Genomic DNA, 26,164 nt, shown 5'->3' on the forward strand with positions numbered 1-26,164 from the left:
GGTTTGGAACAAAACTAAGGTTTAGTGTTAGAGCGTTAGAAAAAAAAATTGGCTCTAGCATATATGATGAAAAACTAACTCAAAAATAGTTTTTTTATTTTAACGGATGCTAAGATTGCCTATATTTTTTAGCGCAAGGACACTCATGTCCTGAGGCACAAGCCAGAAGAAGTAACTCAAATATTCAAATCATGGGATAGGCTGACAAACAACTCATAGATAATGTATCGAGAGAGCCTCTTGCATGTTTTGCCTTCTCACCTTCACCTTGTATAAAGTGCCAAGAGTTGTAGCATACACTACAAAAAGACAAAAACGACACGTAGCCAATGCATGCTACAAAACTAACAAATATTTGTTCACAGGCTACGTAGCCCTATCCTGTCAAAAAAGGTAGACTAACAGAGATTATATGTTCAATTTGGTGATCAACATTACACAAATACCATATTTATAGGCCAAATGGAGAACAGAGCTCTTGCACAATCTTCCAGATAGCGGATGCACAATGGTATTGTCCAATAAATACGATAGCGCATGCACAGGGGTATTGTGCTTCTATCCAATAGATACACGGGCACACAAAAATGGAAAGAAAGTAAAATTCCGTGTGCCACCAACTCAGATGTTTACATCAGCCTGATCATGCATGGTCAGGCTTTAAACATCACAGTACTGGGCATGCAAAACTACATATCGCTTGTGTACAGATTCACCTTCATAAGGCATATTTTCCATGTTGCAGGAGAAAAAAATTGAGACTGAAGCTTTAGTTGTGCTCCCAGTAGCCCATTATGACCTTTAATCATAGCTGTTTATTAGTTTACCAGCTAGACTGCTCCAAAACTCATACCACTGTGAAGCACGATAATATTGTGGTATGTGTATTCAAGAAAACTTTGGTTCGAGGAAGACTATTTTGATCGCAGACCTGGGATATTGTTCAGTCCCATCTTTCTAAGGACAAGCTTAGGCACCGCAGGAGGGTTATTCAAGCCCAGACTTCTGCTGAATTCATTGGCAAGTGATACAAGCTGGTATTTGTCACGCCCAATGAACTTGTTAGAATTATAGTAACCGAGCCATGCTTGGTAGGCAAGTTCCTTATCCTTAACCTCCACATGTGCAAGAGCCTTTTCAACCTACAAACAATAAGAAAATGCAATACTGAGCATTATGCCAAATACCAACAACTAGGATATCATTCTTAGTATTTTGAACGGGAAATGGCATACAAAGTATAACAGTCAGTGCATGATGAAGCTAAGCAAGAACAATCACCAGACATAGGACAATACACACATCATTAACTCAGTAAACCTACAGCCAACCCGCATGGGGTCACATTTGATATTGCGGTTGCTTTTTCAAATCACATTCATTTCGCTATTCTTGAATTTGGATACAATAATCAATTATCAGCCTTAGTTTTAGGTGCAAAACAGTTCTTTTTAGTATAATTGTTACTCCCTCCCAAATTATAAGGCCCATATTTTTTTTACACGGTCTTCCATAACATACTTTGACCAGTATTTTATTTTATTCTATGATCCCAACAAATATGAAATTAGCATCACATGAAAGTACTTCAAAATATGAATCTAGTGATATAACATGCATCATACTTAGTATAGATATAGTTAGTATGATTATTAGTCAAAAACTACCGAGTTTAATTTTCCTTAAAAAGTGGGCGCCCTATAATTTGGGACGGAGGGAGTATTTGGTATGACTCCCTTCACTAGCTCCACAGCCCGATGCAACAATCGCAAATGAGCCCTCAGTCAATTATCATGTTTTGTTGTTAAAAAATATCTTTGGTCAAAGAACCACTGACAAACACATATCATTACAGAAGCATAGCCTTTTGATGGTTAAACAACAATACGTACAAAAGAATTATCCCACAATATAGAATATCATGCCTTGCTCAGTGATTTTTTTTTACTTCTTTTTTTCTGCAATTATAAGAACACATACATGCACAAAGACCCGTGAGTATGCCCCTTGAACACAAGCTCAAACAGATGAAGGGTAGACCAGGGATAAATTCATGAGCCTCACAAAATTCCTACTAAAGTCCACCTGCGGGTGTGTAAACATGGGGTTTGAATCCTGGTGATGCTTCCCAGCAAAAACTGGCTTTATCATCACCATCTATTACTGGAAACAGAATCAAGCACACATATATGTACCACTCACTAACTATGCCTTGTAAACCAAAAAAAAATCAGAATTGCAGTTGATATATTTGTGTCAAACAATATCCCTTCTAACATGAACAGAAGAGCATTAAGAGGAAATTTGCATAGTTTGGCTGGCCTATTAAGCAAATATTACTGCAAGTAGCAACATTGTAAGACTCAGATCATCTGAAGGGCATAAATGCATACAACGAAGCCATGGTGTCAAGCTCAATTTCACCATGAAATCCAAACACTAGTCATGCATAATAGTGACAATACCAAAATTCTAACTGGTGGAATAGCATATTTGGAAGTATTTTCTCTTCATGATGCAGATTTTATATGCTAGGTAAACAAGTGCTGATGAACCAGCATTTAAAAAATAGTGTGAACCAACCAATTTGCACAATCTACAAGTCAACACACCTCAAGATTGGGGCGGACATTGCATCTGTGGTTTGTGGATTTTAAATACTTATTTGAATGGAAATTAGTTAGATAGTCGAAAGAAGAGAATATCCAGACATCAATTAGAACCAACTGCCCAATTCTCAGGCATGACGAAATTCAGAATTTTAACAAAAAAGTTTTCAAATAGTAACAATATGATCGTTACTATTGCATGTACGCTTGATTACCTTAAACAGGCACCAACTATCATATCTGAACTAGTAAATAAGCTTAATTACCTTTCTTTTAGTGTCCAGATCAATTAAAGGTAATGTTGCCTCTGTAATAGGCAGATCTTTGATACTTCTCAAGAAGTATTCTTCCCACGGTGCCAATAATAAGATTCCACTCCCCTCGTTTCCTCTGCGGCCAGTTCTACCAAGTCGATGAATATATTGTTCTCTGTCAGTAGGCACTCCCATCTGCAATAACGACGATAATCAGCTGACATTGGTATATAAGCAGGATATGATAAAAGAAAAGAATATGCACATGCTCGTATTTGTTTCAACAAAACGTTTACAAGCGGAATATAGAAAAAGAAAATCTTCCAGTGCTGGACGATCTGGAGTTTTTACATATTTGTATATCAAATAGCAAAGAAGATAGGCAACAACAAATAAACAGCTCAATAACTACCATAAAGAAGTTCGTTACCTGGACGACTAGTGTGACATTGGGATAATCAACGCCCCTAGCAGATACATCGGAGCTAACAAGAATAAGACCTTTTGATTCCTTAAATTCTTTGGATATTCTGGTTCTGTAACTTTGTGGCTTTCTGGAGTGAATCTCGCGTACATTCAACTTCAATTCAGACAGAAGTTCAGCAACAAGACTTGTTACCTTTGCAGTTGTACAAAACACGATCACCTGCATTTTTCTCATTGTAAGTACGCATATTTACAGGAGACACTTAAAATATGCCAATTCACTTACCTTGTAGTCAACATTTTCTGAAATATGATCAGTTAGAAGACCATACAGGATAGAAAACTGTTTGTCTAGTGGTGCAACTACATGCATTTGCTTCACCTGAATATGGTAACAAAAGATTGCTCAAAAACATGGTAACAAAAGGTAACATGTCTGATCAAAATTTATAGAAACTTGGAATCTGGAAAAACAGTCAGCATGCATATGCTTTAAAAAATACCTGTGAGTGTGTTTCCTCACTTCCTTCTTCAACGGTGTTCACAAATTCAAGATCTCTTTTCATGGCAATGTGGCATACTTGGCGTACCTAGAAAAGAGAGTAGAAATTGATTATATTTCGACCAAACAGAAGTGTTGACCTATAGCAGTGGCAATACCTCATCAGGAACAGTTGCAGAAAATAGAAGTGTTTGACGCTGCTTTGGGAGTGCAGCCACTATTCTCTCGATATCAGTCCGGAATCCCATATCTAATAAGCGATCCGCTTCATCAAGAATAAGGACTTTGACACCCATCAATCTAGTAGCAAACCCTGGAGTGTTCTCCATATGATCCTTAAGCCTTCCTGGTGTAGCTACTAGAATCTGCACATCAGCAGCATTTTTACATCACACAATCCAAATGTAGAAATATCCAGGATAATTCAGTAAGTTACTTCCAATCACCTGGCAAGGGTTAGTATGCATTCGCTTCTGCTCTAGAGCCATTCTAGTGCCACCTATTACAAGTTGCACTCCAATTGATGGATGAAATTTCAGGAGCTTGTTAGCTTCTGCAGCAGCCTGATCAGCCAGCTCACGTGTAGGGCACACAACAACAACACTGATGGGAGGCCTTTTTTTATCACAATCAATAGGGGGCAATTTGGAGACAACTTCAATGGCAGGAAGCTACACATACAACATTCACAAATACAAATTACCATTTTGCAGGTTCAGACTTTAGAACAACAAAAGAGCAAGAAAAATTCAGTAGTCAAGCAGGGTAGTTACCAAGAATGCTACAGTTTTTCCAGTCCCAGTTTTTGCTTTTGCAAGAACATCCTTACCTATATATATAAGGCTTGTTAGTACATGGTATGGGCTAGAAAAGTTGCAATTCAAGCTGCAATCATGAGAAATATCTTAGAAAATATGAACAGTTTATATTACATGATTTTCCACTTTGTTGTTTGGCTATTTAGAGGAACTACTGGTTTCAAATTAGAACAGCTCAAGTTGCGCAATGTTTTTCTTGTACCTTAGGATCAAGACGATTGCATCTTTGCTTATTTCACCATATGTCCAGAGTTTAATACTAAGAAATAAACAGCCAAACTTTGAGCTGCTGCCAATTACATCCTCACATTTTAAAGTAACCATTTACTGGGTCAATTATTGTATGAAACACAATAGGAGTTGTAGTGATGAGTTTTGTTATGTCATAGAAGAAGAGGATTTACACGAGGCTAATCGAGAACTTTATTTCGAACCCCAACTCACCAAATTTATTTCTTCAAACCCATTGGTAACTCACACCAAATCAATTCCTGGACCTGGCAATATGACTTTTTAGGGTTTAAGTGGTACCAAGGTTTACAGACCATATGCTCAGTTTCCTCAATAAAAAAAACTTAACTCTTCCATTTTTTAACACCTACCAAACTACATCAATCAAGATTATCTATTACCAAGGAGACTCATAAACTGCGTTAGAAATTAAGGGATCTACGTAAATTACATGATTCACACTAGTAGGAGCCAATCAAAAGCTCATAATTACTTATTTAGTTCCATGCACCAACCAGTTCACCCAAAAAATCATATCAATGACCAAAGGTAGGCAAAATTCTTCCCTAATGTATAGGCCCCACCACCAAGCATACAAATAGAAAATGCAGATTCAAAGTGGGCCACAATTGTTGTTTCTTAACTTGCTTTAGCCAGGTCCCAAACTAAAGGCACCTTGGCTGTGGTACCTTAAGAGTTTCATGCATTATTTAGTTCCCCCAAAAAAAAAAAAACTTAATCTGATAAATGGTTGTAATAATTCAAGTCCTCAACACTATTAGCATGGAAGCACTAAAGACCATATTGCAATAATGCAATTCAATCCACCTTTGTTAGTATAATCACATTTGTCAAGCATTTGCAAAGGTTGTTCAGAAAGAAACTATGTTGACAATACAATACCCTGCATGAATTGGATTTCAACAGCTCGATCACTGCAGTTTCATTTTTCATCAATGGCCTATTTGGGGTGCAGTACAGGATGCTGAACAGTTTACTATGAAATTCCTACAAGATTCTTCATTTGCAAATGGGGCCTACATGGCTACACCTCTTCCAACAACTTTGAAATTAAATCTATTGGTTATGCATTTCTTTTTTGCTTAGAGATAGACACAATGTAGCAGTGGTTTCCTTTTCTATGCCAGCTCAGTAGGTCAAGTTTGTGTGATCTGCTTGTGTGGTACTGTGGTGCAAATGCACAGGATGGGAACTAATACGTTGTCTTCACACATGATGTTTGTAAATTAACAAACATAAACATGAATTTGAAGTTCAATAAATATGTGAAGATAGCAGATTCGAAATTAAAAATGTGAAGGAAGTTAGTGAATACGAGTCTGATAGATTTATAAACTCTTGAGACAAGTTTGCAAAAGAAAATGTGAAATACTATAGATAAAACTACAATGTTGAGCACATAACAAAGAAGAACTACTAAGATCAACCTTTAAGTATAATAGGAAGAGTGGCCTCCTGCACTGCAGTCATCCGTTCATACCCAGCAGCTTTAACACCTTTTAGTGTCAAGGGAGACAGGGAGCATTCATCAAACCTATCATGTAAAATGTGAGAACATCCAAAAGGACCAACATTAATACGTGCATAATCATCAGTTGTACCCAGTGTTTCAAATTTTCAGTACATGCTTGCAACTATTCAGAGAAATAGCAGATGATCTATGCACAATGCCAATCATAGATCATAGCCATATTATTCACAAATACACTGAGACAAGCATAGCAATAACTTACTTTGGATTCAATAATTTATAACATTTTTCATCAAGTAGGACATCAAACTGTGGAAGCATCAATTTGCGTTAAGGAAAAGCTGCAGACTGTAGCAGCCCCAGTAACAAGGATCGGACAAATTAGAAATGCATAATTTGTTGCTTCATCAAATAAGTGGCAATCCACTAATGATGTAAGCTTTTAGCCCAACCATAAAAACCTAGATGATTATAGACTACTGATCTACTCCTTCCGAACTAGAAAGGTTGCTATATTTTGGGATGGAGATAGTAAGTTTTTTTCAGAGCTGAATCAAAGAAAACAGGCAACATTGCATCAGAAAACATTTAAAGGTGGAGCTACCTCGTCTGGCTCAAATACGAATCGCCACCTCCACTCTCTCTGGTGTGCACAACACCCTCCTGATCAATTGGCTCTCCTTTAATTGACTCAAAAGGAGCTGAATTTTTAGCTGGACTCTCCACCAGATTCTTCTCACCACCCTCGTCATCAAAGAGATCATCCTCGAAGCCTGATGGACCATCATCCTCATCAACTTCCCCCAGCTCACTGTCATCTTCTGACAAGCCAAAATCAAACATTTTACCACCCCTCGACCGCCTATCGCTAAAATCTGCATCGCCCCCTCTCCCACCTCTCTGTGGTCCCAAACTTCCCACATTCCTGCCTCTCGTGCCATGGTCGCGCCTTCTGCCTCTAGAGTCAATAGAATCGTTTTCATCATCCTCACTGTCATCTAAATCACTTCCCCTCCCACCTTTCCGTGACACACCAGACATCCTTCCACCACGACCACGTCTTCCCCTTGGAGACGAACCTCTTGAGTATTCATCATCCTCACTGTCATCTAAATCACTTCCCCTCCCACCTCTCCGCGATACACCAGACATCCTTCCACCGCGACCGCGTCTTCCCCTCAGAGACCCAAACCCACCTTCATCATCATCCAAATCACTGTACCTCCCGCCCTGGCCGCGCTGTCCCTTTGGAGATTGAAACCCAGGCTCATCATCAAAATCATATCCCCTCCGCGACACATTTGCCAACCTCCCACCTCGGCCGCGCTGCCCCCTTGTAGACCGAAACCCACCACCATCATCATCAAAATCGTTTGCCCTCCTCCCTCCATACGAAAATTCTGACTGTCTCCCTCCCCGATCATTTCCCCTCCTTCCTCTATGTGAAAATTCTGACTGTCTCCCTCCCCGATCCCGCCTTCCCCTCGCGGAACCAAACCCGACCTCATCCTCATCATCATCGTCGTCACCCAGCTCATTATTACTCACCATCCTCCCCCTCCTCTCAAACCCACGCCTATCGCCGCCGAAATCACCGCCACCGAATCTCGACCTCGGCGGCGGGCCCCTCGAGTCCCGCCCCCTCCGGCCTCCCCTCGAGGCAGCCGGCCCGCGCGTGGAGGCCTCGCCTTCGTCGCCGCTGCTGAGGCCGAGGTGGAACGAGTCGGTCTTGAGGTCGCTGATCCAGTCGCTGAGCTCGGCCTCGTCCTCGATCAGGCTCTTCGCGGCAGCTCCGGCGCCGGGGCCGGCGCGCGAGGAGAAGAAGCGGGGGCCAGCGGCGGCGGCGCCATTCCGCAGCGGGTCCTGGAGGAGGCCGGGGAGTGGTGGGCCCGCGCGGCGGGAGGCGGGCGTCGGCGAGGCCGTGGCGCGGCGGAGGAGGCCGAGGAGGTGGTGGTGGCGCCGCATGGCGGCGGCGGAGGATGGACGGTGGGCTGGGTTTAGGGTTTAACACAGGACAGCGGGCTGAGGAATTGGGGGTTTTTGAGAGGAAATGGGGAGAGCTTGTGAGCCGTCCGATTTGATAGATCTATCAATTTCAGATCTAGCAACCGTCCGATTGTGAGCCGCGACGGTTCAGAATTTCAGATCTAGTACTGTATCAAATTATCCAAGTCACTTCACTTCAGGTTTAAAGATCGTTTCTTTTCAGATTTAGTACTCGACTCTTCAGATTTGATCGTTTCTTTTTTAAAGATTTTATTTGAAATTTTTGTAAATTCTAGTTATACACTATTTAGGTTTATCGCGAGATACATGCAAAGTCCGATCGGCGCTATCTAGTTGACGTGGCACATATTTACATGCGGAGGTCAACACCAACCAATTAACAATTGAATCCTTATTACACTAGTCTATTTTCTTTTGGGTATGGAATCTTTGGCGATAAATATTCTTTAAACCTTGTATTATTTTTAAGATCCATTTGAACCATCGTACTCCACACAAAATATGTAACAGAACGAGTCCAATATTGATTGTATTCAAACATTCAAAAGTAATTTACTTAAATTGTGGAAATAATTAGGTTTTATAATGGAAGTAACTCTGCATAGCATTGAAAGTAAATGTAGTGGATGGTGTTGAAATAAGGCATTATGCAAAGTAAAATGTAGAGAAGATTCACGAGTAAATACAATTTAATTTGTTATTTTAATGTATCACTATGTCTTTTTTTAGAAAAGCAAATTTATCTTCATATATGAAGTAATTATAAGAGAATATAGAAGTTATTATAAGTAAGTAGTACACTACTAGGGAAAAGTAGCTCTAGAAAATATTACTTCCTCCGTTTAATATTATAAGACTTTCTAGCATTACCCACATTCATATAGATGTTAATGAATCTGTGTGCCTAGATTCATTAACATCTATATGAATATGGACAATACTAGAAATTCTTATAACCTAAAACGGAGGTAGTAATATTTTCTTAGAGTTAGGACTAAACATTCGACAAAATACCTACACTGCAAGATAATTTTAAAATAAGAAACAATTTTCCCAAAAAAATAAGAAAAAATAGAAGTAATTATGATTTATGATAATTACTTTAAGCTTTATTGAATTTATTTTCATAATAACTAATTATTAAATAAATCAAATTTGAAAGTAATTTATATATCTAATTAAAGTAATTTTTATCAGAATATAATCATGTAAAATCTTGTTATAAAGATTGAATTACAACAAATTACAACGAATATAATAGTATAATTCGGTTGTAGGTCGGATAAGTAATTCAAAAGTAAATTTTAGGAATATATTTTCCATGCATACTCCCACGTGGGAAAGAGATGCATGCTATTTTTATGGTAGGTTAGAATGGCAGCCAGTTAAGAATAACTAGTACACATGCACTTTCACGTCCTTGGATTTTATGTAAGTCTGTGGTTTGGCAGTATTTTACATGAACTTCCAGCCAGTCATAGGAATTGACAATTGGCATAGAAATTTTGGAGAATTCAACTATGTACAAAGTTTTTTCTTATTGGCCCCTTTGATTCACGCCACACGTGGTAGCAATGTATTCCTTAATTTCATTAAAGAGATAAGTGAAATGAACAATTTGGTAAAACAGCATAAACCATTTCAATGGTCACTAGTTTTGAGATTTGACCCATTTATTTTGACGTGGATTTACGGTAGACCATATCAGCCAGGTAGTACTCATCCAACGTGGCTATGAAGTGAGTTTACCTCGAGCTCTCTCTCAGACTAGTTTGAAGTGAGAGAAGACGATTGTGAACAATGAAAGGGCTAAGCACGGAAGCAATCAACAACGGTGTCGACATGTAAAGAAATGGGCCGAATAACCTTCGGTACCTGTTTACAACCATATCCATGGGAATCATTTTGGTCATGTGCATTGTCATATCCTTGATGGAAGGTTAAGAAATAATTGAGTTCTTAATGCAACATATGAATTTGGTATAAGCTTCCAACGGTTACAGCTTGTGGCAACCGCCGGGATTTGGAAACAAAATAACTGAAGTAGTAGTATATATATAGGCACAGAAATATATCATAAGCCTCCCCAAAATTTACAGCGCCGATTAAAACAAACATCAGCCGTTTATAGCTCGTGAAAGATGCAATTTAAACAGGCACGTCACATGTAAAGGCTTTATACATAATAATAAGAAAAAAAGAGTTAATCAATCTAATAATTCGTGCTTGCTGAAAATTCTTGTAGAACTGAGGATCTGGGGGAGCAACTCTCGTTAGAAGATATCTGATGGCAAACTTTGTTAACATCACTTGCTGTTGGTTGATTTTCCATGGTGAAACTGCAGCACAATGCATGTGACATTATCTAAGGTAAGCCGAGAGCGGGCGACTTCCGTGAGCTTCATGGCTGCCGCTTTAGGACCATCTTGTGCTTTCAAAAGAGAAACAGCGTCCTTGTTGACAAAAGATGTAAACGCTAGTTAGCATTGGACCAAATGAGATACAACCAATATGCGAGCTTTCGTGAACTGTGTGTGCGTGCGTGCACTCACCCGGGCAGGTGGGCGTGTGAGAGTGAACATAGTGAATGGAAATTCTTTCTTTTTATGTAAGTGCAAATATTCATATGGCTCTAGTAGAGAGCACAATAGTATTACTTAAGTGATGTCGTATTCTTTGTCGCATAATCAACAATTACGATTCAACAGGTGATACCTCATTTCGCATGACATCCCAAAGCCCATCAGTAGCAAGAACCAGGTATTCCAAGCCTTCATCGACCACTTTTTCCTGCATATTCATAGTAGAATATCACAAAAGATTCATAAACAATGTTCAACAGGCTTTTCCATGAACAAGTTTTGTGGCTCATAAGAAATCAGTACTGTGAACAACTTTTCAGAAGGGTAAAATCATATGCAAGGGAGAAACACATAGCATGTGAATTTTAAATGCTGGATTACATAAGTTTTCAGGAGTCTCATAGGTTACAACATGTTACTAATTTTTAACTGTTTGATTCAGCGATCAGTGGTCCAGATCACAGGTGTGATTAAAGTGATTAATCAGGGAAGTCAACATTTCGCACATAGACTGCATTTGCAGGCTGTTAAGCACTGCAGCAGACCCATTTCATCCAGGTTGATGATATCTATACTGGCTATTTCATGATCCCAAGTGCATAAGAAACGGTGGGTAAGACAAAACCAATACAAAACTGAAGTACTGAACTATTAACATGTAAGGGGCAGGGAACCTCTGCAAACTGAACTTCAATAAGATACCTGAATGTTTGGTTCTGCTTTAACATAGCGCTTCATTAAACGATTGCCAAATGCACGGGACACTGCCAGAATTCCATCAACCCTCCATATATCTGTTGTGACATGATCAAACTTTTCAGGTTTTCATTCTTACTCGTATTCGATTAAATTAAAGCTGGCTAAATACATTAGGAGTATTCTGATAGTTAAAAGTGCTTACCATCTGAAACAACAATGCCTCCAGCATCCTCAATTCTCTTTCGCTCATCTTTTTTGTTAGGTTTGTGATCTTCAGACAGTGGGACAGCTAAAAAGCATGGAAATAAACAAGATTGAAATGTAAGAACAAAAAAGAGAATTCCACAGTATCTAGAGTATTTGGAACGTGCCAATTTCTGAAAATGGTATAGAAACATATCAAAATTGGTGCAATTTGATAAAAACTACTAGAGACAAGATCCTTCGCAACACAGGAAAAAAAAGAAACACTTAATTTTCAGTTGACAAAGAGGTTTCAGGGCATACTGAAAAGTAACCATTTATAGCTACAACAATATGGCAACTTGAATGGGAGTTTCTTCACTAACAAAGAAACACAACCAATAAAATATTACCTTTTCCGGCTTTTAGAGCAACGGCACGTGAATCACCAACATTAGCTACATATAGGCGGTTGCCAATCAAAATGGCAGCCACTGCTGTTGAACCATCATCCCTATAACGATCAGAAGATATCGACTGTAGGAAATCAGCGTCAGTTTTCAGAAACGTTTGGTCTGCATTTTGCAAAAGCAGTTAACGAAATGAGAACATTATTACTTTCTGGCTCTGAATCAGAACATACAGAAGAGGTACAGCCGAAATGAAGGGGAAAAAACATTACTTATAGCGAGCTTTGTGTCTTTCAGGAACTTAGGATGCTTCACGAGGTTTTTAAATAGATGTTTCTTCAGATATTCAGCAGCACGTGGTCCTCCATGACCTAATGTATGCAATCTTCAGACAAAGATATGATAGGGAACAAAATTACTAGTGCAACTTAATGAAAGAAAAGATTGAATACACTACCATCAAATACACCAAATAAGCTGACTGTTTCTCCGTTGACCGTGGTTGACTTTATGCTCAAGCGATCCTCCATAGAAGGCCTCCTCCCCTGGAAACTTGAATATCCCCAGCTCAATTTACCATCCTTACTGCCAAAAAAAAAAGTATTTGATATCATGTCCTCTCAATTCTCAAATCTCTAATAGAAGGATTATAAGTAGAGAAATTCGAAGGAATTCTGAAATTGCACAGATAAGCCAATTTCAACTGGGCAGCAGGTAAAATACACACCTACAGCCAACTCCATCGCCGTCAAATCTCGACCTCGGCGGCTGCCGCTTCGAGTTCCGCCCCCTCCGGCCTCCCCTCGAGGCAGCCGGTCCGCGTGAGGATGCCTCGCCTTCGTCGCCGATGCTGACGCCGAGGAGGAGCGAGTAGAGCTCGACCTCGTCGTCGCCCAGGCCCTTCGAAGCAGCTCCGGCGCCGCCGCGCGAGGAGAAGAAGCGGGGGGCGGAGCCGCCATTCCGCAGCGGGCCAGGGGCATGGAGACTGGGGTGTGGGCCCGCGCGGCTGGAGGCGGCGGACGTCGACGAAGCCGCGGCGCGGCGGAGGAGGCCGAGGAGGTGGTGGCGCCGCATGGCGGAGGCGGAGGCGGAGACAGCGGCCCTGGGTTTAGGTTTTTAACGATTTTTCTTTTTGCAACCGCTAAACAACTGTCGCAAAAGTTCCCTTCAAAATTTTTTTTTGGGAGTTTTAGAACTTTTTTTAAAAAAAAATTAAAAATATAACTATTATGAAACATATTTTATTGTGGACGATGTTTCCTACTGAGACAATGGACACTCTCAACGAATGGATCCTCCACGTGCTACGCTAGTCATATATCAAAGTTCTTCCGTGCGTCTTTATCATGGCGGTAGAGACTCTTTTTTGTTTTTGGTTGGACGATTCCATAAATAGAATAAAAAGATAAATAAGATCAAGTAGAACCAGTAAGTATGAGTGGAAAACTTACTATAGAAAGAAGCTTACGCCAGAAGAAACCAAAAGATATCTTATCACGGAAGGAAGCTTGCAGCGTAAGCCAGCAACTTGTAGTGGAAGCCAAAAAGTTAGCTTTTAGGAGAACCCAGCTTACACCGTAAATCATCAGCTTTCTCCGCCTATAAATAGGACCCTCAAGGTTAAGGCGAGATAGATCTCTTTGGAGCACCTCGACTCTCCTTATGTAGATTGTAATCAATTTCAAAAGAAATAAGGCTTTCACTCGCTTATAATTTCTGTGGTCTACAGCTCTGTGTTCATCTGTTTGTGTGCTGATCAGTAGAATAGAAACTACAGTTATGGTGTTTACTGTAATATAATTATACAACATATATTTTAATTAAATTGTAACTAAATTGTAGTTATAATATAATTACCCTACAACTATATTTTAATTATATTTTCCCCTCTGTATAACTTAGGTATAAAGCTACATATATTTTTTTATACAACTTATCTTATTATAATATATAGTTATGGTGAAATTACATCATACTATAGTTAGATTTGATTTTTTTTCACTCAAAAAACTTGTGGTAGTTTTTAGATAGTCCTTTTTTGATTTTTTTTAATAAATCATTTTGGATATTTTGCATTATCATATCGTTGAAGCAAAGTTCAAAACAAAAGAAAGAGTCTTGATTTAGAGCAGCTTAAATTGCTTGGGCAGTGTAAGCCGTTACGAACATACTTACCATTAAAAAAAGTAAAACCCGTAAAAACCAGACCTAGAAGTTCTCTAAATTAATAAAAAAATTAATTTAATAAAAAAAATACTACAGAGATCAGTATAATATGAAATAATTCCCACCAAATCTTAAGTCTAAGCTCAACTTTATTCTAAAGAATAAAAAATCAGGTTAATAGTATAAGTTTGAGGTTTGGTGAGAATGTATTCATATCAATACCTATCTCTAGTATTTTTTCATGAAATTATAAAACTTTTTATGTTCAACTTTCACGTGTTTTCACAGGACATATACCCTACTTACATAAGCAGAAGTGCAAAAGAGATGATTTTTTTCTTTTCAAAATAAATATTGATTTTTCCTTTCAAAATAAATATTGATTTTTTTCCTTTCAAAATAAAGGTTCTTCATGTGAAACATGAGTTTTGAAGAAGAAAGAGCTTCGCAATCGTGATTATAAGCTTGCGATGCTTGCTGCTGCTGCTAGCAAATAGGCATGAAAAATCGAAAACGATATTATTTTTTATTAGTTTTTAAAAAAGGTAACGGTCAGGAATTTAGTTTTTATATTAATAAAATTAAATATTTAGTGATAATTTTAATATGACGTATAGAGAAATTAAAAAAAATTACAGAAGAAATAATATTATTTTTTTTGCAAAAATGATATTGGTATGATAGAAAAAATTATATACGGTTTTCATCCCTATTAGCGACGCCGGGATTTGGCAAACAATAACTAATGAAGTATATAGGCACAGACATTAAATCATTAGCCACCTAAAAAATTTAGAACATTTCTTATGCTATAGATAACTTAATATTTCAGGGCCGGCTACCCCTAATAGCAAGAGATCCGAAACCGAAATCAAACAACCATAAGACGTTTCGCTAGTAAACTGTGCACGTCAGATTTAAAAGCTTCCTACATGACGAAAAAAACGACTCAACCAATCTAGTAATAATCTTGTAGAACCGCGGATCAGGGGACCAACTCTCGTTTCAAGATATCTGGTGACAAAACTTTGTTAACATCAGTTGCTGTTGGTTGATTTTCCATGGTGAAACTGCAGCACGATGCATGTGATGTTGTCTAAGGTAAGCCGAGAGTGGGCGACTTCTGTCAGCTTCATGGCTGCTGCTTTGGGTCCATCTTGCGCTTTCAAAAGAGAAACAGCATCCTTGTTGACAAAAGATGTAAAATGCTAGTTAGCATTGGACCGAATGAGATACGCGCTCGCACGAGGGCAAAGCTGTGTGTCAGGGGTGAACATAGTGGATGTCATTCATTGGTTTTCATGTAAGCAGATATTTCTGCTGTTTTTTTCTAGGTCGCATAATCAACAAACAGGGATTCAACAAATGATACCTCATTTCGCATAACATCCCAAAGGCCATCAGTAGCAAGAATCAGGTATTCCAAGCTTTCATCGACCACTTTTTCCTGCATATTTACAGTAAAACATCACAAAAGATTCATAGGTGATGTTCAATAGGCTTTTCCATTAACAGGTTTTGTGGCATATAAGGAATCAGTGCGTGAACAATTAAGTAGAAGGATAGGATCATATGCAAAGGAGGAACATGTAGCAGGAGAATTTGAAATGCTGAATTACATGGGTTTTCTCATGACCAATCAGGAACATCGACATTCCCAGATCACAGGTGAGATTAAAGTGATCAATCAGGAACATCAACATTTCCCAGATAGACTGCACTTGCAGGCTGTTTAGCATTGCAGCAGATCCATTTCATTCAGGTTGATGATGTGTACAGACTATTTCATGATACCCAAGTGCATATGAAATGGGTATTATGGTTTAGTAAGACAAAACCAGTACAGAAAAGCTGGTCCTTGTCCACATAAAAATGTAAACATGCAAGGGGCGGGGATCCAGTGCAAAAAACTAAACTTTAAAAAGATACCTGAATATCTGGTTCTGCTTTCACATAGTGCTTCAATGCACGGTTGCCAAATGCACGGGACATTGCCAAAAGTCCATTAACCCTCCATGTATCTGCTTCGACATGATCAAACTTCTCAAGTTTTCATTCATACTTCCTATTAGATTAAGCTAAAGCTGGCCAAATACATCAGGAGGATTTTCATGATTAAAGGGCTTACCATCGAAAACAACAATACCTCCGGCATCCTCAATTCTCTTCTGCTCATCTTTTCTGTTAGGTTTATGATCTTCTGACAGTGGGACAGCTAAAAAAGCATGGAAAGAAACGAGATTTTAACGGAAAAACAAACAAGAGAATAAATGTCATTTCACAGTTTCTAGATTATTTGGCATGCTGTAACTTATTAAAGTGGTATATAGCAACATATCAAAAGTTAGTGCTCAATTCCTCAGTGTCATTGATAAAATCTACATGTGACATAATCCTTTGTAACTCAGGAAAAATAGAAATAGTCATTTGAAAGTTAGAATCCGGTAGTGCGTCATATTTTGATATTTTTCAGTTGACAGAAAGGTTTCAGGGCATACTGGATAGCAACCGTTTATAGTTATATGGAAATCTGAAGTGAAGTGTCATCACTAACAAAGAAACACAACCAATCAAATATTACCTTTGCCAGCTTTTAGAGCGACAACACGTGAATCACCAACATTACCAACATATAGGTGGTTGCCAACCAAAATAGCAGTCACAGCTGTTGAACCATCATCCCTAAAAGGATTAGAAGACACTGACTCTAGGAAATCAGCATCAGTTTTCAGGAACGTTTGGCCTGTATTTTGCAAAAGCATTCAAGAAAATGATAACATCAGTACTGTAGCACTGGACCTGAATGTTCGGAAGAAGTACAGCTGGAGCAAGAGGGAGAACATTACTTATAGCAAGCTTTGTGTCTCTAAGGAGCTCAGGGTGATTCACAAGGTTTTCAAACAAATGTTCCTTAAGATATTCAGCAGCAAGTGATCCTCCATGACCTAATGTATGAAATGTTAGGAACAAAGACATATTAGGGAATGAAAATAACTTAATGAAAGAAAATTCAAGGACAGTACCATCAAATACACCAAATAGGCTGACTGTCTGTTCGTTGATCGTAGTCATCTTTATGCTAAACCGATCCTCCATAGAAGGCCTCCTCCCCTTGAAACTTGAATAATCCCAGCTAAGTCTACCATCCTCACTACCAAAAAGGTCATTGACATTATGTTAATCCATGTGCCGTCTCAAATATCTAGTAAAAGGACCACAACTACAGGAAGTTCAAGAAATTCTGAAATTGCACGGACAAGCAACTTCGAATGCCAGCAAGTAAATACATACATAATATCGCGTTGAGGTCCATATTACAATCATATAAATAAAGAAAACTAAAATATGTAAGATGTTTAGTACAGCTTCTGAAACAGAATCGAACTACATGTCAACCACAAGTTCAGAAAAGGCAGCATTAGGCGCAGTCCCCATCATAGACTGAACACAACTGTGGAGATTATGGGTACCCCATACCCACACGGCATGGTTATCCGACTAGTTATAGGGGATAACTTATATATATAAAATATGTAACAGATCATGACTTGGGTATTACGTTTCCCTGTATATTATGGAACGGCCTAAAGTCCTGGTTTGATAAGATTGTAAAGTAGATTTAGGAAACCGATACCGTATTGGTTAAGGTTTCTATCTTGTAACCCTGCCCCCCAACCTATATAAGGCGGGCAGGGAGCCCCTCTAGGGGCATGAGACAACCTGATCGTCAGATCAATACACACTCGGCGGATTCAAATCCCCAAACAGGAGTAGGGTATTACCTCTCATTGAGAGGGCCTGAACCTGTCTAAATACTTTGTCTCCGCATCCATCCACTTTTAGGTCTCGTGCGCTACCCCCTTTTATTATTGCCGAATTCATGTTTCGACAGTTGGCGCGCCAGGTAGGGGCAGCGCCGAGTACCTCGTCGACGAGCGCGATGGAATCAATTTCAAAGAGAAGCACTGAGATCAATTTCAATGACTCAAATCTCTGACCTGGTTTGTCGTTCCAATCTAACTTTCATTAGATTGATTTTTTAATTGTGGATTAATCTACTGTTAATCTCTTGTTTTTATACACCGGCTGAGATCGAGACGACCAGCAACCAGAACATCGGATCAATTGTTGCTGATTGCACTCGGGACTGCCGGCGACCGGGATTTAATTCACATAGACATGTCACCGGGAGGTCGAGTCGGCGAAACCGAGCCAACTAGCTGGGCAGATGTCGTGCGAACCTCACCCACCGGGTGTCTGATGTTGAAGGCCGCGTAAGCCACCGGATGGATATACTGACCGGATTAGTCCGAGTCTGTTTTTCCCTTCCCTGGTTAATTTAATCCTTCTGGTCTATATTGATTATCAATATTTTATTCTTGATGACTAATCACGGGTTAATGCCTGACTTTCCTTTGTCTTCTGTTTAATGTCGATTGTTGGCGAGTCCGATCATGTATCGTCAAGCTTTCAGCCTTGCTGTGACTCGGGCAAAGAAAAAGCACCAGCATTTGATCGACAAGCAATTGACACGGCCTTATCAGCTCCCGTGGCTAGCAAAATCATGCCATCAAAACACGTGCATGGATCAACGTGCACAATTCATCTAATCATGCCATGCATATGAGATATTAAGCATTTATATTTTTGATCGCTAATCAACTCTTCCTGGTGTTTCTGTGTTTGCATATATTGGTTGGATTGAGGTTGAGCCGTGCGGATGATATACACGGCCACGGCAATGACCTGCACCTACCATAGTTCAACGCAGAGGACCCGTTTTATTTGTCGTCGGGTACGTCACCTCCACCGTTGATGGGCATCTTCATCATCACTGCTGGCTTGCCTTCACCATCGCCGACTGGTGCCTCCGCCTACACGGCTGGCCTATTATGCCGCCGCTGTTGGGCGTCTACGACTTCACCGCCGGCCTGCCTCCGTCGCCGCCGACTGGTGTCTTCGCCTATATGGTTGGTTGGTCACACCACCGTTGTTGGGCGTCTACGTCTTCACCGCCGGCCTGCCTCCGTCGCCGCCGATTGGTGCCTCCGCCTACACGGCTGGCCTATTATGCCGCCGCTGTTGGGCGTCTACGACTTCACCGCCGGCTTGCCTCCGTCGCCGCCGAGTGGTGCCTCCGCCTACACGGCTGGCCTATTATGCCGCCGCTGTTGGGCGTCTACGACTTCACCGCCGGCCTGCCTCCGTCGCCGCCGACTGGTGCCTCCGCCTACACGGCTGGCCTATTATGCCGCCGCTGTTGGGCGTCTACGACTTCACCGCCGGCCTGCCTCCGTCGCCGCCGACTGGTGTCCTCGCCTATACGGTTGGTTGGTCACACCACCATTCATGGGCGTCCACGTCTTCGCCGACCGGCTGGCCTTCGCCGCCGCCGACTGGTGTTTCTGCCTATACGGCTAGCCTATTATGCCGCTGCTGTTGGGCGTCTACGACTTCACCGCTGGCCTGCCTCTGCCGCCGCTGACTGGTGTTTTTGCCTATACGGTTGGCGGACTCCGCCGCTGTTAATGGGCTTCATCATCTACACCACTGGCTTGGTTCCACTGGCGCCGACTGGTATTTTTGTCACCATTGATGGACTGCTTTATTCCCACATCGGCTACTTCTGCTGTCATCGAGGGAATACGACAAAGCTAAGTCATCATTTATTTTATTCTTTATATGATATTTTGTCTTTTCCTTTGCCTCACTACATCAACTGGTTCGCCGTTGACTAGTGAGTCGGGGGCTATAGATGTTATATCGTATTTTTTAAACAATTTTCATAATATTTATCTTGATTGCTTGCGACATAATCTGAGTACAAAAGTACCTATCGAGTTATGGAGTTCTATCTTCCTATGCTTTCCGTTTGGTTTGCCAATGGATGGTTGCCTTTGGGCCGATTCCTAGCACCTGGGGGCTCGTTGGATGGACCGAGTAACGCAAGGTGCTAAGTATTATTCGGAATAAATCAAAAGCATAGAGATGAGATAAATTTATTTTCTGCTCTTAATAATTGCAAAAGTACCTGAGTAGTAAATTCTAATCCGTGAAACTTTGTTCCATTAATGACGAACTCATATCACTCATATGCATGTTTGGGAAATGCCTAGGTCGACTCCCGATGCTTGGGGGCTATGACTAGTCGGACAGAGTGTTTAAACGTACAGAGTCATCTGCTCGGGGAAATCAAAATTGACAAGAGGAGAAATACATATTTATAAATATTTTAAAATACTTGATTTTTTCTCGAGTATTATATTTATATCAGATACTACTCATCCTATATGTTTGTTCTGCAGGATCCAGATCCAGATATGCATAAAAGGGATTCATGGCTTTAAGCTTATCTCTTACGCTCCAGGAATGGATCAGTCAGAACATCACCACCGGCTCGCCTCGACCGCCGCCGACTGGTGTTTCCGCCTGCACGGCTGGCCTATTATGCCGCCGTTGTTGGGCGTCTACGTCTTCACCGACCGGCTTGCCTTCGCCGCCGCCGACTGGTGTTTCCGCCTGCACGGCTGGCCTTTATGCCGCCGTTGTTGGGCGTCTACGTCTTCACCGACCGGCTTGCCTTCGCCGCCGCCGACTGGTGTTTCCGCCTGCACGGCTGGCCTATTATGCCGCCGTTGTTGGGCGTCTACGTCTTCACCGACCGGCTTGTGCACGGCTGGCCTATTATGCCGCCGTTGTTGGGCGTCTACGTCTTCACCGACCGGCTTGCCTTCGCCGCCGCCGACTGGTGTTTCCGCCTGCACGGCTGGCCTATTATGCCGCCGTTGTTGGGCGTCTACGTCTTCACCGACCGGCTTGCCTTCGCCGCCGCCGACTGGTGTTTCCGCCTGCACGGCTGGCCTTTATGCCGCCGTTGTTGGGCGTCTACGTCTTCACCGACCGGCTTGCCTTCGCCGCTGCCGACTGGTGTTTCCGCCTGCACGGCTGGCCTTTATGCCGCCGTTGTTGGGCGTCTACGTCTTCACCGACCGGCCGTCTCGTCCGCCGCCGACTGGTGCTTCCGCCTGCACGGCTGACTTATTATGCCGCCGTTGTTGGGCGTCTACGTCTTCACCGACCGGCCGCCTCGACCGCCGCCGACTGGTGTTTCCGCCTGCACGGCTGGCCTATTATGCTGCCGTTGTTGGGCGTCTACGTCTTCACCGACCGGCCGCCTCGTCCGCTGCCGACTGGTGTTTCCGCCTGCACGGCTGGCCTTTATGCCGCCGTTGTTGGGCGTCTACGTCTTCACCGACCGGCCGCCTCGACCGCCGCCGACTGGTGTTTCCGCCTGCACGGCTGGCCTATTATGCTGCCGTTGTTGGGCGTCTACGTCTTCACCGACCGGCCGCCGCATCCGCCGCTGACTGGTGTCACCGCCTGCACGGCTGGCCTGTTATAACGCCAACTGATGCTATCTTCTTCACGGCTGGCTACATCGCTGTCACTACTAATAGGCATCAGTATCTTCAACACAAGCTGCCTACGTTTGTCATGGCTGCCGACTGGTTTCTTCACTTCCATGGCTGCATGATTCTGCCAGTGTTGATTGGCCTTACCATCTTCATCGCTGGTCGTCTCGTCTGCTGCTGACTAGTGCCCTCGCCTCTACGTCTGGTTTATACAGCTACCACTACTGATGGACATCATCATCTTCCGTCGCCGACTGATTATGCCGCCGCCGACTGGTGCTTTTATCTTCACAACTGCGCGTCTTCACTACCGGTTTGCTTCTGTTGCCGCCGACTTGTGTTCACTTCATTACGGCAATACAACTTTGTCATCATGGTGGAGCGACTTCATCTTTATTATCTTCGGCACCGGCAAACTCTATTGTTGCTACTTCGCAAGTTTTACTATTTCACCAACCACGACGTCTTTGTGAACCTCGACATCTCGGCATGCAATGCCATGTTATTTTACTACAACAAGTGGCTCTCCAATATTCAGGATTTCTACTTGGACATCTTCAACACATATCTTCAATCAAGTGATGACTACTCGACAACAAGAAGCTATAATTCTCGACTCTATGTTCAGTTGTTTCCCAACTAATCAAAGAGTCGGGGGCTACACAAATACATGGCTCAAAATTTGACAAGCTTTATGTCAAGATGAAGCAATCAATTAATCAGCCAACAAGTCAACTCTGGGAGTCATCAATTTTGTCTTCGCTTCAGAGCAGTAGGTCAAGATTAAATTTACATGTCTGGGAGTTTGGAGTCATCAACCAATCAACTCATATCAGATTCAATGAGTTGAACAACAGCATATACTTTCCTCCAAGTGAAGCATCTACAACAGTTTGATGGATTATTGTCACTGACATCATCACCAGCACATCTGCTTCATCGGCTCTGACATTCCGCCGTTGCTAATGGATGACTAAGACTTCGCCAACTTGCTATTCCGCCTTCACGGTTGACCTACTATGCAAACGCTGATGAGCGTCTTCGTCATTATCATCGGCTATTACACCGCTATTGACTGGATCACCGACATCGTCATCTTCATCAACATCCTGTCAAACCTCTTTATCATAGCTTACTCTACTGCTATTGATAGGCAACTTCGTCATCATATTTGATCATCTCTGTTGATGCTTATCATCATTACTGTCGGTTACGTTTGTCGTCGCCGACTATTTTCCTCATCTTCATGATTGGTGGATTTCGTCATCGCCTTTGATCTGCCTCGTCTGTCACCGACTGATTATTTCGCTGCCATGGCTACACAACTTTATCGCTGGGCGCCTTCATCTTCATTGATGGCTGACCTGACTGTTGCCGACTGGTTTCTTCGCCTCCACGGCTGTGCAACTTCATCACTTTTGATTGGTATCACTATCTTCACTACCACCAATATTTTTGCCACCTCTGTTGGGCAATATTATCTCTATATTGGTCGTCTTGTCTCTATGCCAACTGCGTCAGCTACCATCAATGAACAATTGTGACTACGTGCTCAGGGGCTTACTAGCTCAAATACAAGTATTATATCTTCAATTTGGACTTGCTCCGGATATATGCAACATGAATTCATGATCATGGGTCTATTTTATATGCTCAAAGACTGGACTATTTATTATTCCCCGTAAGGGTTATCAACTGAATACTTGCGCCAGTCGGGATTCAATTGTTACATCTATTTTGGAGTATCCCATAAGGGATAATCACTCAGATCAGAAGCTATTCATATGAGCTACGCTTGGTCTATATTACCCGGAAGATTTATTACTCGGGAGCATGTTATATGCGTCATCCTTTAAAGGGTGTCGAAGGCATATTTTTTGGCCTAGGCCTAATATGTCTGCAGCCCATATTTTCAGGTGTGGCCTGTCACGTTCTTTTAGGGACTTAGGCACTTTTTGCTTAGGCCAAAGTGCGCGTGATCAAGTGCCCAATACCTTAAAATCCTTTTATACCGCAGTTACTCAACTTTTTAGGAGTTGGTACAATGCATCTTAAAAGGTGTCAAACAGTAAAGCTTTATATAGCTGTCCCGCTGACTTTTTTATATAAGTCAAGGTGCTGTTTGGGTTTTTAAGCAATTGATTGGATACAATATCATTGCTTTTTGCCACGTAAGTGTGTATTTTTATTGACCAATATTATTGCTTAGGCTGATTATATATTATGGTCATTTTCCAGGCGGTTGGTAAATCCTTTATAAGTTTATTTACTCGGATTTTACACCACATATGCCATATATTTCCGGGTGTGGTGAAACCATGTGTCTTTTAGGGACTTAAGCACATCTGTTAAAGCAGTGTGCGCATGGTGTGTGCCCAATACTTTGGAAATTTCTTTATTCACAGCATATAAGCTTCTTTATAGCTGTTTTGCTATGTGAATTTTCAAAGATGTTGTCAACTTTAGGTTACACTCATCATATTTTACAAAGCAGTCGGTATATCACTTGGATCATCATATTATTCAGGGATTCACACCGCATATGCTACATATTAATATTAAGTCGCTTGGTTGACTACAATTATCGAAACCACTCGGTTGGTTAGATTATTTATTCCTTGATTATATGTTTGGTTTGTTCAATTAAACCACATAGTCGGGGGTTACACCTATTAGGTGCATCTAGTCGATGCATCTGACTTTATTTTTTCAGCCCTCCACAGTCTTCATATTTGGTAAAAGTACTCGGGAGATCATGGCGAGGATGATTGAAGCACTCGGCTTTGGAGTAATCTAGTTCGAGAGAAGATTATCTTTCTGACTGTGAAGGTCTCAGGGGCTACTGTGGAGATTATGGGTACCCCATACCCACACGGCATGGTTATCCGACTAGTTATAGGGGATAACTTATATATATAAAATATGTAACAGATCATGACTTGGGTATTACGTTTCCCTGTATATTATGGAACGGCCTAAAGTCCTGGTTTGATAAGATTGTAAAGTAGATTTAGGAAACCGATACCGTATTGGTTAAGGTTTCTATCTTGTAACCCTGCCCCCCAACCTATATAAGGCGGGCAGGGAGCCCCTCTAGGGGCATGAGACAACCTGATCGTCAGATCAATACACACTCGGCGGATTCAAATCCCCAAACAGGAGTAGGGTATTACCTCTCATTGAGAGGGCCTGAACCTGTCTAAATACTTTGTCTCCGCATCCATCCACTTTTAGGTCTCGTGCGCTACCCATTTTATTATTGCCGAATTCATGTTTCGACAACAACCAAGTTATATATTCCCCCGTAAGCATCAAGGCAATCACTATTACTCATGGAACATCATTCTCCACGAGCATCACCAGCGACGGCATCGCGCTGCTAACAGCGCACGTAATCAGCGAATAATCCTGAACAATAATTGGACCTTGGTTAGTGATTAATTACCTCGCGGAGCCGCCGGTAATCCAGCCGTTGGACTGCGACGGCGACCGCGTGCGCGCAGCCGACCCCGCGGCCCGCCGGGCCTGCATCCGCGGCGGAGCAAACGACGACGACGACGAGGAGCCGCAGCCCACCCCGCAGAACCCCGGCCAGCCGGGGAGCCCGCGGGAGGCCGCTGGAGTACCGCCGGGGGAGGGGGAGGCGGCGACGCGGCGCCCACGCCCCGCCGCCTCAATGCCGACCAGAGCCCGCAGGCCGGCGGCGCGCGCCATCCTCCTGAGCAGCGCTCCGGCGAGGCCCCCTCCGCCGCTTCGGCCTTCGCGGGCGGCGCAGCGGTGAGTCGGCGGCGACGGAGGCCTGGGCGGGGACATAAAACAAACTTTTTGGCGTTGTTTATCCGGTGCAGGGGAGAAAATGACGTCGTGTCGCGTGTTCGCGAATTCGAGAGAGAGAGAGAGAGAGAGAGAGATTGTAATGAACAGATTGAAGGAAGAAGATATTACTAAACGTTACACTTTCTTACTGGAAAATTGATTCGTCGGTTTAATTAGAAATTTGTGATACAGATTGATATTGGTTGTGTTTGGTTTGATCCACAATCTTTATTTGAAAATATATGTCTTTGGAAATATTTTACTCATAAGTTGAATATTAGTGGATATCCTTGCAGTAAAGAATAACCATGAATACATATTTACTTTGGAGAAAAATCATACTATAATGTGTGTACTATGACCCTAACTAATAAGGACCCAATTGAAACGCGTGAATTACGTATTGAATAGTTCGATCCATGCTATGCTACAAAAATATTACTCGTGGCCCTGTTTTTTTTTCAGTTTAGGATTATTATAATCTAGATTATTGGAAGTAACCTGAAAGAAACAAACAACTTATTAAAATAGCTTATTATAGTCTCCAGCTTATTATA

The 26,164-nt window shown here is 41.8% G+C and overlaps 3 protein-coding genes across 5 annotated transcripts; all 3 read right to left on the reverse strand.

Moving 5' to 3' along the window:
• Positions 1–388: 388 nt before the first annotated feature.
• On the reverse strand, positions 389–8,351 carry LOC4341186 (DEAD-box ATP-dependent RNA helicase 31-like). Its single transcript, NM_001423998.1, has 10 exons — positions 6,937–8,351; positions 6,289–6,395; positions 4,565–4,620; positions 4,238–4,462; positions 3,950–4,156; positions 3,793–3,879; positions 3,576–3,671; positions 3,294–3,509; positions 2,876–3,058; positions 389–1,142 (listed from the first exon to the last, which is right to left on the reverse strand). Exons 1-10 carry the CDS (start codon positions 8,295–8,297, stop codon positions 915–917), a joined length of 2,766 nt encoding a protein of 921 aa, NP_001410927.1. The 5' UTR covers positions 8,298–8,351; the 3' UTR covers positions 389–914.
• Positions 8,352–10,374: 2,023 nt separating this feature from the next.
• Positions 10,375–13,353, reverse strand: LOC4341187 (probable protein phosphatase 2C 55). 2 transcript variants are annotated; one of them, XM_015786295.3, is made up of 8 exons: positions 12,941–13,353; positions 12,671–12,798; positions 12,486–12,584; positions 12,217–12,378; positions 11,823–11,909; positions 11,624–11,715; positions 11,055–11,129; positions 10,375–10,792 (listed from the first exon to the last, which is right to left on the reverse strand). In XM_015786295.3, exons 1-8 carry the CDS (start codon positions 13,285–13,287, stop codon positions 10,646–10,648), a joined length of 1,137 nt encoding a protein of 378 aa, XP_015641781.1. In that variant the 5' UTR covers positions 13,288–13,353; the 3' UTR covers positions 10,375–10,645. The 2 variants fall into 2 exon arrangements, with proteins under 2 accessions (XP_015641781.1, XP_066167292.1); XM_066311195.1 differs by having other exon boundaries at positions 12,671–12,794; positions 12,941–13,075.
• A 1,769-nt stretch (positions 13,354–15,122) lies between these two features.
• LOC4341188 (probable protein phosphatase 2C 56) lies at positions 15,123–25,705 on the reverse strand. Of its 2 annotated transcripts, none has more exons than XM_015786140.3 (8): positions 25,237–25,705; positions 17,403–17,530; positions 17,226–17,324; positions 16,961–17,122; positions 16,508–16,594; positions 16,309–16,400; positions 15,752–15,826; positions 15,123–15,635 (listed from the first exon to the last, which is right to left on the reverse strand). In XM_015786140.3, exons 1-8 carry the CDS (start codon positions 25,602–25,604, stop codon positions 15,588–15,590), a joined length of 1,059 nt encoding a protein of 352 aa, XP_015641626.1. In that variant the 5' UTR covers positions 25,605–25,705; the 3' UTR covers positions 15,123–15,587. The 2 variants fall into 2 exon arrangements, with proteins under 2 accessions (XP_015641626.1, XP_015641624.1); XM_015786138.3 differs by having other exon boundaries at positions 15,123–15,563; positions 25,237–25,698.
• Between the last annotated feature and the right edge of the window lie 459 nt (positions 25,706–26,164).

The sequence above is a fragment of the Oryza sativa genome, chromosome 6 (genome assembly GCF_034140825.1).
Source record: "Oryza sativa Japonica Group chromosome 6, ASM3414082v1".
Taxonomy (NCBI): domain Eukaryota; kingdom Viridiplantae; phylum Streptophyta; class Magnoliopsida; order Poales; family Poaceae; genus Oryza; species Oryza sativa.